Source organism: Mus musculus, chromosome 19 (genome assembly GCF_000001635.26).
Source record: "Mus musculus strain C57BL/6J chromosome 19, GRCm38.p6 C57BL/6J".
NCBI classification, from domain to species: Eukaryota; Metazoa; Chordata; class Mammalia; order Rodentia; family Muridae; genus Mus; species Mus musculus.
In genome coordinates this window covers 42554074-42568746 of record NC_000085.6, presented here as the reverse complement: position 1 = coordinate 42568746, position 14673 = coordinate 42554074, and the positions used below count along the sequence as shown (strand labels likewise).

Here is a 14673-nt window from a genome sequence, read left to right as displayed (position 1 = left end):
AGAAAGTTTTATAAAAATACAAATTACAAAATCTGTTAAGATGAGCTAGGACTGTGAGGATAGAAACAGTAATAAAGACATGGAAAGTGTATACTTTATCCGTAACAGAAGAAGTTAGGGACTCAGGACAATATGGAAAAGGAACTGTCACTGTCTCCCTAGCTCTATGGCCTCCCCAAAATGAGACTGTTATTAACCCTGGGCGGTCTCATCATTTTAGTCAGTGCCATTCATTAGCAATCAAATAATATCACTACAGCTCGCGTGTGGCTGCTGCAGTCACTGATTTCTTTTTTTTTTCTGGCCCCGCTCCAGCCATATTTTTATTTCATATATGTGACTTCAGACACAGCAGAAGATGGCATTGGATGCCCATTACGGATTGTTGTGAGCCTCCACGTGGTTGCTGGGACTTGAACTCAGGACCTCTGGAAGAGCAGTCAGTGCTCTTAACCGCTGAGCCATCTCTCCAGCTCCATTGATTTAAATTAATCACCCATCAGATTGCTATTGTGGTTATATGATCATATAATTATATATTTTCTCTCTCAATAAAATATAATTTTAGAACATAGCACAATGCCTTTAATATAGTAGTAAAAATAACATCTTGCTATTTGCAATTTATAGTGTCAAACTCCAAGCGTTCAATATTTGCTATTCAATACCATCCACTTAAAACCATGGTCTCTGGAAGCTACGTTATAAAGGGCTTTCCTCCCCTCATATTTCATACATGTTCTAAGTGTCTGAACTGTATGTTTTTATACGTTTTTTTCTTTCTAACTTGGGTTCTTTTTTTTTTTTTGCAGAAGACTCTAAGAGGGAGACAGAGGACGTTAGGATGCCAGTTAGTGTACTGAGTGGAGATGGATGCAGCTCCCTTACTTTGGTGCCCAATTCTAATGGCTATGAAACGGCAGTGGCTTTCTGTAACAAAAAGACTAAAACTGCAGACTACCTACCTATTTATTTCTATGCAAAAACTCAAAAGACTACATATTGCCAATGAAGGTACCCAAGGGAAATAGCCATTAAGAACAACAGTGCTGTTCTGTTGGTACCTCATTTACTCTAACCATAAGTCTGATGGCCATAACAGGAGGTGGCAGGGGCTATGCAAGTTCTGTTTGTTGATATTTTCCTGGGAAACAGTTCATTTCTAGAGAGAAAACAGGACACATGCCAACATTCTCTGCTTTACTGGTTACTTGTTTAAATTACTAGGTGGGCGCCCATATCCTGGCTTTAAAAAAAATGAAATGCAATGGCCAAGTGATGGTGGCGCATGCCTTTAATTAAAGCACTTGGGAGGCAGAGGCAGTCAGATCTCTGAGTCTGAGGTCATCCTGGTCTACAGAGTGAATTCCAGAATAGCCAGGGCTACAGAGCAAAACCCTGCCTTGAAGAAAAACAAACAAATATAGTAAAATAAAAAATAAAAATAGAAGATGAAATGTGATCTTTGACAATGCATTAAGGGTTGCAGTTCTGGACCTCAATGACTCATGACTTAACTATGTTCAAGTTTCCTCTGACCAGTCTTAGAGGTTCAAATGTCATTTATTAATCAAAGGGTGGCATAGTCTACTTCACAGCCTATCTTCTTCTTACCTATTAGAAACATTAGATATGCTTTTATGTCTAGGCTTTGTCAACAAATAAATAGGCCAACTTGGAAAAAAGCCAAAGTCTTCTGTTGGAAAACTTTCAAGATAGATAAGCACTCTAGTCCTGCATTTAATAAAGTATGTTTGTGTAATATAAATAATAAACTGAGATATTAGACTTGTGGCATCCTTCAAAAAACCAGAAGAGAGTTGAGTTTCCTGTACGCACAGCCTATCTGATTCCTTCTCTGTTCATCCGCCCTCATCCTTACCACAGCCCCACTCTTCCATAAGTCCTGCTAAAGGCTGCAAGCAACACTGTCTTCAGGTCAAAGCACAGCATGTTCTTGGCATCCCCAGCATTTAGTCAGCCAGTAGTTTCTGACTATGTGACCATGCTTCTCAAAACACTCAGCTGTTGCCTAAATGCTTCTGTACCTAGATGGGAAAGATCCAGTTGCATGCATGGATCCCCTCTTCCAAAATACAAATGAAACTGAAATTCCCCAGAATCTGAATACTGACAATGATGTTTTCAAGGTTGGTAGAGGCCAACCTGAAAGAGACAGCACTTGAATTCTAACCGCTCATGCCCATCCTTCCAGTTACTAAGCACTGTCATGTGTGCACAGCTGCCTTCTGCAAGGAGTTACTTTCTCTCCCAGTCTCAAGTCAGCCTTTTGTCAGCTCCTGTCTAACAGTTTCCTCCTCAGACTAAGATCCTTTCCCAATGATCTCAACTGTAATAAGTCATCTCCATTCATCTCACTCTATCTACTCTATTTCCTAGCCTGTGAGGGGTCGCTAACTCCTGCTTGGTAAGGATTTTATAACTACCACTAAGGGAGTTCCCAGTCACATTCTGACAGACATTTAAGCAAATACTGTAAAACTTTACATGTTTCAGAATCACTTGAAAAAGTTAACAGGTAAGTTGTTGGGCTAAAGAAAATGCAATTCTAAGAGGTTCTCAGATGATATGTAACCTGCTCGCCCAAACACCATACTCTAGGAACCACTTACTGCCTTTGTGAATCTGATTAAGGAAGGCTATGAGTAAATGCACTGCACATATGCAATTCTGATATAAATTCAAAAGGATCATGGGTGTTCACTCACAACTACTGTCCCTTCTGTATTTCATTCTAAGGAATGTGTAAGATGTTTCCTGACTTGATCTCAGGAAGCACTCACTACAGTAATAGGGAAACTGTGTAAGCACCTAAGAATGAAGGAGTGGTTCATAGTGGCAAGTCGGTTCTGTCCAACATGCTGTCCTCTTTAGTCTTGGGGGTCTCTTTCATAGTTGGGTGGTATTTTTCTATACACCTCATTTAAACAAACAAGAAACTCATCATTATCATTTTAAAAATGACTCAAACAAAACCGTTCAGGTGAAGACATTGTCTGCTAGGAAGAACATAAATATAAATAACCGCTTCAGACAGGACTGAAACCCTGATGTCAGACTTAAGAATAACCACCTAGATCATAAACAAACCATTTCTCGGGCTGGAGAGATGGCTCTGCTGTAGGTCCTGAGTTCAAATCCCAGCAACCACATGGTGGCTCACAACCATCTGTAATGGGATCTGATGCTCTCTCTGGTGTGTCTGAAGACAGCTACAGTGTACCTACATTTAATGAATAAATAAATCTTTAAAAACAAAAAACCTGGGGCTGGTGAGATGGCTCAGTGGGTAAGAGCACCCGACTGCTCTTCCGAAGGTCCGGAGTTCAAATCCCAGCAACCACATGGTGGCTCACAACCATCTGTAACAAGATCTGATGCCCTCTTCTGGAGTGTCTGAAGACAGCTACAATGTACTTACATATAATAAATAAATAAATCTTAAAAAAAAAAACAAAAAAAAAACAAAACAAAAACAAAAAAACAAAAAACCACACAACATAAAAACATTAGCCAGGCGTGCTGGTACACGCCTTTAATCCCAGCACTTGGAAGGCAGAGGCAGGCAGATTTCTGAGTTTGAGGCTAGCCTGGTCTACAGAGTGAGTTCTAGGACAGCCAAGGCTACACAGAGAAACCCTGTCTCGAAAAAAAAAAAAAATCCTCCAGTCTAGACCAAGGCTGTATGAACCCACAATAAGAAATGAAAGAGAAAGTGGTTCTCTATTTAAAAACAGTGGTCCTAATTTGTAATAAAGAATTTAAACAGCAGAGAGAATAAATGTTAAAATATGCCTTCAAGTCACACATTCTGTATTTATGAACTCTGACTAGTCAGCGCATCATTATTCACTTATAGTTCCTTACAGACTCAAGTCATTTAGTCAACTTAAGTCAGTATCAACTCTTTAAAAAATAGCCATATTCATTCATTTCCTTCTCTACTTCCTTCTACAGTTTTCAACAATATTCCAAAATTCACTAAAAAATAAGAACAAACAATTAAGTTATAAATTACTTCCTTCCCCCAAATGGCTAATGTAAAAATATGTTGTCAACACAGAAAAATATTTCAAGGTTCCTGGTCTGTATTTCCTCAACGAGCAGCCAGAATCCATTAAATTCATATTTAATCTATTCAATGTAACACCTCTTAGGACTTAGCAATTACAGATACAGCAGGATTATATATATTTTAACTTTTCCATATCTATCAGTCTTTTCTCAATGTGTAATCCTATCAGGCTATTACCATTAATAAGAACTCTTAAATTTAATATGAGAAAATGAATGAATATATACACTGTCGATCAGAAATACTTTCAAATCTAGACTCCCTAATTTATAAATAGTCTAAATATCAAGTAATTTCAAGAGAGCATACCTCTAGTAGAAGACGTGGATCTACACAATCACCATCATCATTAAACATAGATTCCCAGCTTTCCTCCACAGCACTACTTCCTTGTATGTGAGAAGTGTCTGTTGTTTTTAGATCTACAGATGTTTCCACAGATGAATCAGAAAATGATATGCCACACACTACACTCTCTGAGTAATCTTCCTCTTTTGTTTTAAACTCTTCAGCAGTTTTTAGGTCGTGCAAGGCCTCTGTCATCTCCTCAGTGGTATCCAGATCACTGCCCAAGGCACTCTCCAAAAGTACGTCTGATGCATCTGACATACTCAGTTCAGAGTCCAGACAAGTGGCAATATTACTATCAGCAGTCTTCTTTATGGGTAAAGAGGAAGCACCATCTGACACACTTTCTATCAACTTTCCTGTTGACTCTGTAAAACCAGATGCAATACTCTCAGCATAAATATCTGAGCAAGCACTTAGGCTGCTAATGTTTTCAGAGTCGTTCTCACTCTTAGCTCTATCAAGTGGAGCTACATCTGCACTCATTTCTATATAATCTGAGAAATTTCTCATGTTGCCACTACTCTCACCAGATTCTCCAACTGCACCTGTACAAGAGCTGCCTTCAGTTACAGGGTCACAAGCTGTACCTGCAATGTCCACCATACAAGCCTTGCTGGTACTGTCACATACATTCCTAAATCCATCATCTGTGTCTATTTCATGCACGAGGACCGCTGTATCAGAAGGTTCAGACTTTACACATAACTCATCAGCAGAGCTGTCACTCTCACATTCTCTAGTCACTGCTGGATCAATAGTGCCATTTGTGCTCTCTAATTTGCTGACTACCGCCATTTTAAGAGAAACGTTATCCACAGTCTCAAGAATGGAATCTACACCTTTTTGACCCAAGACAGACTCTGTACTGTTGACTGTACCCTCACTCTCAACTTCAAAGTCTACAAAAGTTGAATCAACATCTTCATCTGGACCTCCAGGAACAGAAACCACAGAGATGTCCCCAGGACTGTGCTTTGACATCCCATCTGGTGTTTCCAGACTGGATGGTGCAGTTTCAGAATCAGAACTTAGTGTTACTGGCATAGCCATACCATCTGGTTTCAGCAGAGTGGTAACAACTTGAGGAAATTGGGAGACTAGCTCTGGAACTTTGGCCTCAGTTACAATGCTGCTTTCCAAATTTCTATTTACAAAAGTTTCCCCACTGAAATCACAGAGTTCCACATTCTGGAATGGTCTGCTTGGAACCTGAGCAGCACTGACTTCTGAGGAAGACTGAGATGGAGACACCCGCCAGTGTCCTGTCGCTCCCGCAGTCTGAACTTCCCAACAGTCCATGTCCTTTGGTTTAAAAAGTCTTTGTAAAGGTATACTAGATACAATCCCAGCGTCGGGAGCTCTGTGTTGATGTTCTTGGGATGAGGCTTCTGTGGATTCTTCAGCTCCTTTCTTAGAACAAGCCTTCTCTTTATTCTGTTTTTGTGGGCACCTGTCTTTCCTTAGTTGTGATGCAGATCTCTTTCCTTCCCTACAGTCAACATCCTTCCTATCAGAATGGCCTGCACCTCGTCTCTGGGACTCGGGTTTACTTGCAGAGATCTTCTGGGGAAGACAACCTTCTTTTTGATCTTTTGGCACAAAGGCAGGAGGCCCATGGCCTTCCTCCTGGTCACTTGACTTGAGGAGAGCTGTTCCCCTTCGAGCTTTAGGTACATAGAGTGCCATGTCAGGCCTTTTGGTTCGAACTCTACATCTCTCTGCTTCTTGCTGCATGGCACCACTTCAATCTGAAAGAAAATGAAAGGGTTAATAATAAAAGACAAAAAAATTCCAAGAATGAAGTTTTTAAGTATTTTAATCTGTTCTTTTGTTTGTTTGTTTGTCAGCAATCATTGACTTAAAAAAACTTGACATAAAATACTTAATCCATTCAGGCATGTCAATCAGGAAAATAAATTCCCAAAACTCATGAGAGATACATCTGGGCCTCTCTTCTTCTATGAAATGTTTTATTAGTTTTTATTTAGTTGTGTGTGTGTGTACACATACATGCATGTGTGTGCTTATGCATATAAGCCACTGTGCCATGTGGAGATCAGAGGACACTTGGACAGGAATTAGTTCTCTCCTGTATCACATGACTCCTGGGACTGAAGCGCAGACTGCCAAGCTTGGCTGCTGGCACCTTTACTTGCTGAGCCACCTAGCCAAACTCCCTCTGCTATTTTGAACTCTTAATATCTAGCCTAATACACAAATTTTCTACTATTCTGTTTGTGGAAAAATATGATTTTAAAAAATTTATTAAATTATTTGTGTGTATATCTGTGTGTACACACATGAACATCACAGTGTGCATGTGGAGGTCAGAGTTGGTTCTTTCCTTCTATGATGTGGGTTCTGGGGACCGAATTCAGGCTGTCAGTCTTGGCAAAAAGCACCTTTGCCGCCACTTTGCTGGTCTAAGAATATGATTTTAATAGTAAGCCAGATTTCAAAAAGGTTTAAGTTTTCTCTTGAAGGGATGAAATTAACAGTGTGTCTCAATTTCAATAGATAAAGCACCTTCTGGTTAGACAAGGGCAGATGTGGATCAAGGTACGGAAATAATAATGAGTAAACATGAATGTAAAAAGAGGGGACTGAGAGGACAGTATGGACTTTCATCCCCACAGCCTTTCAAATTTAACATACTTTATATGACAGCCAGATACATACAATAAGCAAAAGAGTGCGAAAAACAAAAGTCCAGCTGACATAAACTGATGAGATTGATAAAGATCAAAACTGATCAAATTATAACTCATCATGTCTAGAGTCTGAAGTGAAACACTAAGGGCAACATGAAGGCAGCAGACAATAAATAAAACTGTTCGAGGAAAAACAAAAAAACAAACAAGCAAAACTAATACAACATTTACTTCTGTAAAATCTACCCAAAGAGGTATCTGAAGGTTTCTATTTCAGCCACAAGGTCAAGAAAATGTGATAAAGTTTTAAAAAGCCACATGTTCTTAGCATGGCGATAGGTGGGGAAATGCCATACTGTGTGTGACTAGTAGAACTAACTGAAGGATGTTTCTTATCCAAAGGGGTTTAAACAAAGCATCATAGCTGACTTATGGCACCTGCCAATCTCTGTACAGTAAATATTTTTATTTTTACTGTGGATAATTTCAAGCTACCAATATGATATCACTGGATACAGATTTGGGGGAAATTTGTAAAGGCATATACTAGTCTTTCAACCTGGGACCAGCTGCTCTACAGAAAAGAAAACATTTTTCTTCCCCATTCTGTGTGTCTAAGTTTCTCCAGAATCAATTGACAGAAATTAAAGGAAGCAACAGTTTTAACTCAATGTAAGAAAAAAAACAAAGTAAAGCAAAACAAAACTCCACATTTCCAGCTTTTTTTTTCAATGCTATTATCAGGTAACAACCACGTTTCCAATAAAAACTAAATACATCTAGATGACTGACATACACTAGAAAAAGCAATTCTATTTCTAACAAATGTTTAAGCATCTTTTTAAATCATATTACTATCTTTAATCTGTAACTAGACAATTAACCTCCCCAAATTATATACTTTAAAATTGTATGCTGTGGGGGTTTCCAAAGCAATCCCCTTTCCTTAATGATCATATATCATAATACTGTTTTAAAAATCAGAATAGCAACATAATAAACTTATATTGTCTATTTCCTACCCAAACGCTAAATTCAATTGGGCCATAACAAGCAGTGTGTTGGTAAATTACCAACAAGCCCAACAAGTGTATGTCAGAATGTTGTTGTTTATATCAATGATGTCCACAGTAAGTGACTCCTTTGCTCAAGTGGATAACAACTTTGAATAATGGAAGAGTGTATCTTCATTTTTTAAGCTATTCACAAATAGTAGCTAAAAACATGACACATTTACATTAGTAGTATTTTCATCGTTGTTAGTCTAGCCAATCAATAAGTAATCAAGCCCTGATTTATGGCACCTGCCAATCTCTGTACAGTAAATATTTTTATTTTTACTGTGGATAATTTCAAGCTACCAATATGATATCACTGGATACAGATTTGGGGGAATTTGTAAAGGCATATACTAGTCTTTCAACTACAGAGATGTGACATCCACAGTACAGATCATAATGAAAGTCATTAAGTAGTTGTTACCTTTTAGAAATTCAATGGATTTAATAGTAACCCTATGTGCCATATTTCATAGCAATGGCTATTTCAGAACACAAAAATCCTAAAATTCCAATGTTCAGCTCGTGGGCACCTAGACGCTACCCCAACACAGAACTCACTGAGGTTATTGCAGAGTGAGTTACAGGCCAAACCAGGAGTATCATCATCTCGTGGGCTTTCAAGTCTCTGTCAATTTACTATAAAGCGTTCTCAAATTTTCATGAACTTCTTTTGGAACTGTAGGCATGACAGTCCTTTAACAATGGAAGTATGAGGACCTGCCATATACAATTTAGTATCTTGGATTAAAAACTTCCCGCCCTGGTTCCTAGGGAGATGACCCAGACAGTGAAGTACTACTTGGCATAACAACACGAGGATCTGAGTTCAAACTGAAGCACCGTGAGAATGAAGAAAAAAGCTCTGTCTTGTGGCCTGCAACCTCAGGGACAGGGAAGCAGACAGAAGGAGCCCAGCCAGTCTAGCAAAACAACAAGCTCAAGGTAAAGTGAGACCCTGTGTGAAATGTAAAGAGGAGAGCCGTTGACACCTGAGGTCCACCACACACAAGCCCACACCTGTACACACTAACTTCTCATGCAGAAATCACAGCATCTGGTTTCTTCACTCAGCTCTTACCCATACAGCTTAACTTATTTAAAAAAAAAAACTTTTTTTAATGTTGAAAGGGCTCTTACTAACTTACTTAAAGAAAAGAATTAGTTGTTCTGCATTTTGCAGTTTATTTATTCCAGAAAGACTATCAATATGCAATTCTATTCAAAATTACATTTTCTCACCCGGATAAGAAGTCAGACTATTTCAGAATACAAAAATCCTAAAATTCCATAGACAGCAGCCAATTACTAAAATATATCTTTGAAACAATTCAGGCTAAATCAGTTTCTCTGTACCTTCTGTGCCTTGGGACTACACTTAGTTTAGCACCTTTCCAACTGCCTCTACTGTTTTAAAGTGTTGGGGGGTGGGGGGAAGAGTCTCAAATGTTTATTTCAGGTTGGCCTATATAGCCTAGACTGGCCTCGAACTTGAAATCCTGCCTCAACCTCTCAAGTACTGGAATTACAAGCATGTGCCACCATGTCTTCTTGTGTCAACTAGAGGTAAGTTACACTAGTTAGAAACAGCACAGCGGTGTTCACTATCCTTTACAGCTAATTCACCTGCTGTCAGCCGCCACCATCTCTCCACAAGTGCTTCATCACTCACAGTCATACACGGCCCTTCTCCTTTCCTACTTCCCTCCCTCCCCAGGCCTGGGTTTTCCCCCTGAACCATTTGAGACCATTTAGCTAAATTTGATGGTTTTAATCTGATCCAATTTTTAAGAGCCACTCCTGTCACAGCACTTATCTGAAAAAAAAAAAAAAAAAAAAACCCAAACAAACAAAAATGTATCTTAGCTAAGATTTCCTAAGTTAAAAAAAAAAAAAAATCACAGCTGCTGCGGTTGGTCAATACAGAAAATTTCCACCTGAAAAAAAATCCAAAAATCAAATAAAAGATTATTACCTTATCTAATACTCCATTTGTAAAAGAAAAAAAGGGCATGTGTCCCAAAGTTATATGATCCCTTCACTAGACACAACATGTATCCTTGCTCTGCTCCTTTCTAGAAAACCCCAGAACTGAGATGCAACAATGAACACAATCAGGTGTCTTTCTGTTTCTTTTCTTTCTTTCTTTGTTTTTTGTTTTTTGTTTTTTGTTTTTTTAAACCATGTCAAATTTCTTTGAAAAGGAAGCAAGGCACAATTAATTCTCTTGTTAATAAACAAAAATATGAGGTTGAGTGAAGAAACATTCTTAATTAAAGTGTTTTGGCAGTAGATTTATTTCAGTCCACACCATTTGGGATTCATTTTACAACAGTGGTGGTACTTCAAAACACTGGAAAAATAAGAACATTCTCTGCCTATTTACTTGGCTTGCCTTTTCTGTATATTCAAGTGAAATTTGTCTATGGGCTATCAAGGTTACTGTATAACATAGGTTAAAATGTGTTATTTACTAGCTGGGTTTAGTGTTCCTAGAAAATTTGGTAAACCTCATTCGTAGCTGTCAGGGAATAATTTTGAGTAGAAATATTTAAAATAATTCTTTTTGTTGTTGTTGTTCTTTTTTTTTATTGGGTATTTATTTCATTTACATTTCCAATGCTATCCCAAAAGTCCCCCACACACTCCCCCACCCACCCACTCCCACTTCTTGGCCCTGGTGTTCCCCTGTACTGGGGCATATAAAGTTTGCATGACTGATGGGCCTCTCTTTCCACTGATGGCCAACTAGGCCATCTTCTGATACATATGCAGCTAGAGTCAAGAGCTCCGGGGTACTGTGTGGGAAGCCATATGTGCCGTTGCAGAGTGGCACTGACTACTGCTGGCCACCACACATAAGTTTGGACAAACAACCAATGTGTACATATGCAGTAAAGTTTTTTGCAAAGACACTGCCTGGCCCAGGCATGATAATGAGGTTCTGTAAGGTACTGAGAGTATAACCAATCAGATGTGAGACATGCAAATGAGGTATGATAATGAGGTTCTGTAAGGTACTGAGAGTATAACCAATCAGATGTGAGACATGCAAATGAGGTATGATAATGAGGTTCTGTAAGGTACTGAGAGTATAACCAATCAGATGTGAGATATGCAAATGAGGTATGATAATGAGGTTCTGTAAGGTACTGAGAGAGAGTAGCCAATCAGATGAGGAACATGCAAATAAGGCTTAGTGCATAACCAATCCGGGTGTGAGACACGCCCCTCCTAGGCCTATAAAAGCAGCACCAGTTCTGGGCTCGAGGTCTTTTTGCCTCTACAATCAAGCTCTCCCAATAAACGTGTGCAGAAGGATCCTGTTGCAGCGTCGTTCTTCCTGGCCAGTCGAGCGCACGCAAGAGTACTGGTTAGTTCATATTGTTGATCCACCTATAGGATTGCAGATCCCTTCAGCTCCTTGGGTACTTTCTCTAGCTCCTCCATTGGGGGCCCTGTGATCCATCCAATAGCTGACTGTGAGCATCCACTTCTGTGTTTGCTAGGCCCCGGCATAGTCTCACAAGAGACAGCTATATCTGAGTCCTTTCAGCAAAATCTTGCTAGTGTAAAAATAATTCTTTTTTAATGGCAAAGTTCTGTTTGAGTCTCTCTTCTTGATTCTGTTTGGCAAATAGATTATGCTTAGTGGTATTGGAATGGAGATTAGGGCCACACCCGTGATAGGTAAGCACTTTATCACTGACTGTACAATGACTAAAACATCCAAAATAAAAATGAATACATTTACGGTATAGTACCTGTGTTGCATCCTCTAATTTCTCTGTAGCCTCTGCTCTGAATACATAACATGCACACTCTGCACCAAATACACCGCCATGCCATACGCTACTACTGCAAGTTATAAGGTCTTCTGTCCTCATAGGGGCAATGCCTTAAGTGCAGAAAACAAAAGTTTTAACTTTCCTATTTTCATTCTTCAATATGTACCAAATTATGGTATCTTTGTATTATGTTAGAATGTCTTTATTAAAAATGGTATTTGAGTACTTTGATGTCATTTTAAAAAAATCACTCAATGAATTTTCTCTTGGGAATCATAAAAGAATTTCCAACAATTTCTGAAAACCTAAAACATACTTGTTATTTAGTACTGTGTGTTTATGTGAAGCGACAGTGTCAGCCCTGATGGGGTTCAGCACTGATGTCGTGGTCCCTATAGGGACAGGCTTACAGGTTTGAATTCTTAGTCACCAGGGAGTGGTGCTATCTGAAAGGATTAGGTGTGGCTTTGTTGGAGGAAGAGTGTGTGTGTGTGTGTGTGTGGGGGGGGGGGGGGCGGAATGGGGGATTGGGGTGGAGGTAGGGGGATGGGGAGTGGGGGGCAGGAGTTGGGGTTTCAAAAGCCCAATTCAGTCCCATGGTCTCTCCTCCTGCTGCCTGTGGATCCAGATGTAGAACTCTGAGCTACATGTTTGCCTGCATGCTGCCAAACTCCCTGCCGTGATAACAATGGACTGTAAACCTCTGAACCAGTAAGCAAGCTCCCAATTATAAGCTTTCTTTTGTAAGAGCTGCCTTGGTCACAGTGCTTCTTCACAGCAATAGAACAGTAACTAAGACACCTGACAGTGATAAAATAAAATAATAAATTTTGAGCAACACTGAAGATGCACATCTCCTGGAATATCCAATTTCCAGCCAAGATTTAATTACTGGAAAGATCTTTAAGCTTCTATCTATTTATTTCCTGTTGTATGGGAGGAGGCACTTGTTTGCTCCAGTGCCCACTTGCAGGAACTGATTCTCTCCCACCCTGAGGGTCTCAAGGATTGAATGTGAGACATCAAGCTTGGTTGCAGTCACCTTTACTTGCTGAGCCCAACCTCTCAGAGTCAGAAGATTTTAACTCTTTATGGAAAAATAAATAAGCATATTTATATTTGTATGCAAATTTGTTTTGCCTTTAATGAATGGTAGAATGAGATGTATACTGAAGAATTTTTTAAAAAGAATTTCTTTATAATTCACTACTACTAAGTGTGTGCTGGTTTGAATATGATTGGCCTGTGACAAGGGGTACTATTAGGCAGTGTGGCCTTGTTAGAGGAAGTATGGCCTTGTTAGCAAAGTGTGTTACTGTGGAGGTGGGGTTTTGAGGTCTTACATATAAACTTAACTCTGTCCAGTTGACAAAGTCTCCTCTGGCTGCCTTCAGATCAAGATGTAGAACTCTCAGCTTCTAATTCATGTCTCCCTGGATGCTGCCATGCTTCCTGCCATGATAATAGACTGAAACTGTAAGCCAGCCCCAATTAAATGTTTTCTTTTATAAGAGTTGCCTTGGTCCTGGTGTCTCTTCACAGCTAGAAAACCCTGGGACAATGTGTATGCATATTTTATATACATATTGTGGTGGTTTGAATGAGAAATGTCCCACATAGGCTCACAAACTGAACACATGGTCCCCAGTGAGTGGTACTATTTGAGGTTATGGAGCCTTTAGGAGGTGCAGCCATGCTATAGGAGGTATATCACGGGGGCAGGCTTTGATGGTTATAGTGTCTCCCTATTTCCAGCCTGCTCTCCCTGTTTCCAGTTGAGATATAATCTTTCAGCTTGCTGTGCCAGTCACCTGCTGCCATGCCTCCCCCACCATTGTGAACTCTCTCCTAGAGAACCAAAATAAACTCTTCCATAAGTCCCTTTTAGTCATGGTTTCTTATCACAGCAACAAAAAGTAACTAATATATGTATATGACCAGAGTTACAAAAACTTTCTCAGGCCAAAGAGTTTACAAAGTAGAAAAAGTTTAAGGAATTCTGTACCAGTCTACTCTACCTGAGAAATGCTAGGACAACAGAAGACCACACAAAAGGTGCTAGCAGACTACTACATACTTTGACCTTGCCCAGAAAACATCACACCGTCCTTTATTTTCCTTTCCTTTGTTTGGTACTGAAGATGGAGTCCAGGGCCGTGTGCACGCTAACATGTGCCCTATTGGTGAGATTCACTTAAACACCTCATTCCTTAACTGAGAACCAGCACAGCCCTAATTATAACCTAAAATGCACTAAATAAGAATAAAAGAAATGTTTCCATTTCTGTAGACTGTTCTTGACAATTTTGTAAAATTAATAGTAGCAAGGGGGCTGGGAGCATAGCTTAGTTGGTAGAATATTTGTTTGGCATGCATGAGGTCTTGGGTTCTATTCCAAGCATTTACGTTAACCAGGTGTGGTAGTTTAGCCTGTAATCTCTGCACTTGAGAAGTACAGTAGGGGGCTCAGCAGAAGGTCACCCTTGCTTGCATAGTGCGTGTCCAACCTGGGATACATGAAACTTTGTTTTTGTTTTGTTTTGTTTTTTAAAGAAAAAGAAATGTTAGTGTCCACTTTTAATAGGCCATCTTTTAAAAATATTTCCAGGTACTCTTCTTTCAGCTAGCAATAATTTTTCATGAATGTGTATTTCTAAGGAGAATTATCTGCACTGTTACATATGAAAGAGCAGGAAATGAAAGAGAAAAAGGATGTCAAAGGACTACTA

The 14673-nt window shown here is 39.4% G+C and overlaps 1 protein-coding gene across 2 annotated transcripts in view; it reads right to left on the bottom strand.

Moving 5' to 3' along the window:
- R3hcc1l (R3H domain and coiled-coil containing 1 like) overlaps positions 1-14673 on the bottom strand; it is a 74295-nt gene that overhangs the window by 23528 nt on the left and 36094 nt on the right. The window contains exon 2 of one of the 2 annotated variants that reach the window (NM_177464.4): positions 4406-6195. The exons of the other annotated variant lie outside the window; for it this stretch is intronic. Within the exon in view, the coding sequence (NP_803415.1) occupies positions 4406-6181 (1776 nt within the window). The 5' untranslated portion in view covers positions 6182-6195. The remainder of the gene's footprint in view (positions 1-4405; positions 6196-14673) is intronic. 2 annotated transcript variants of the gene reach the window in all.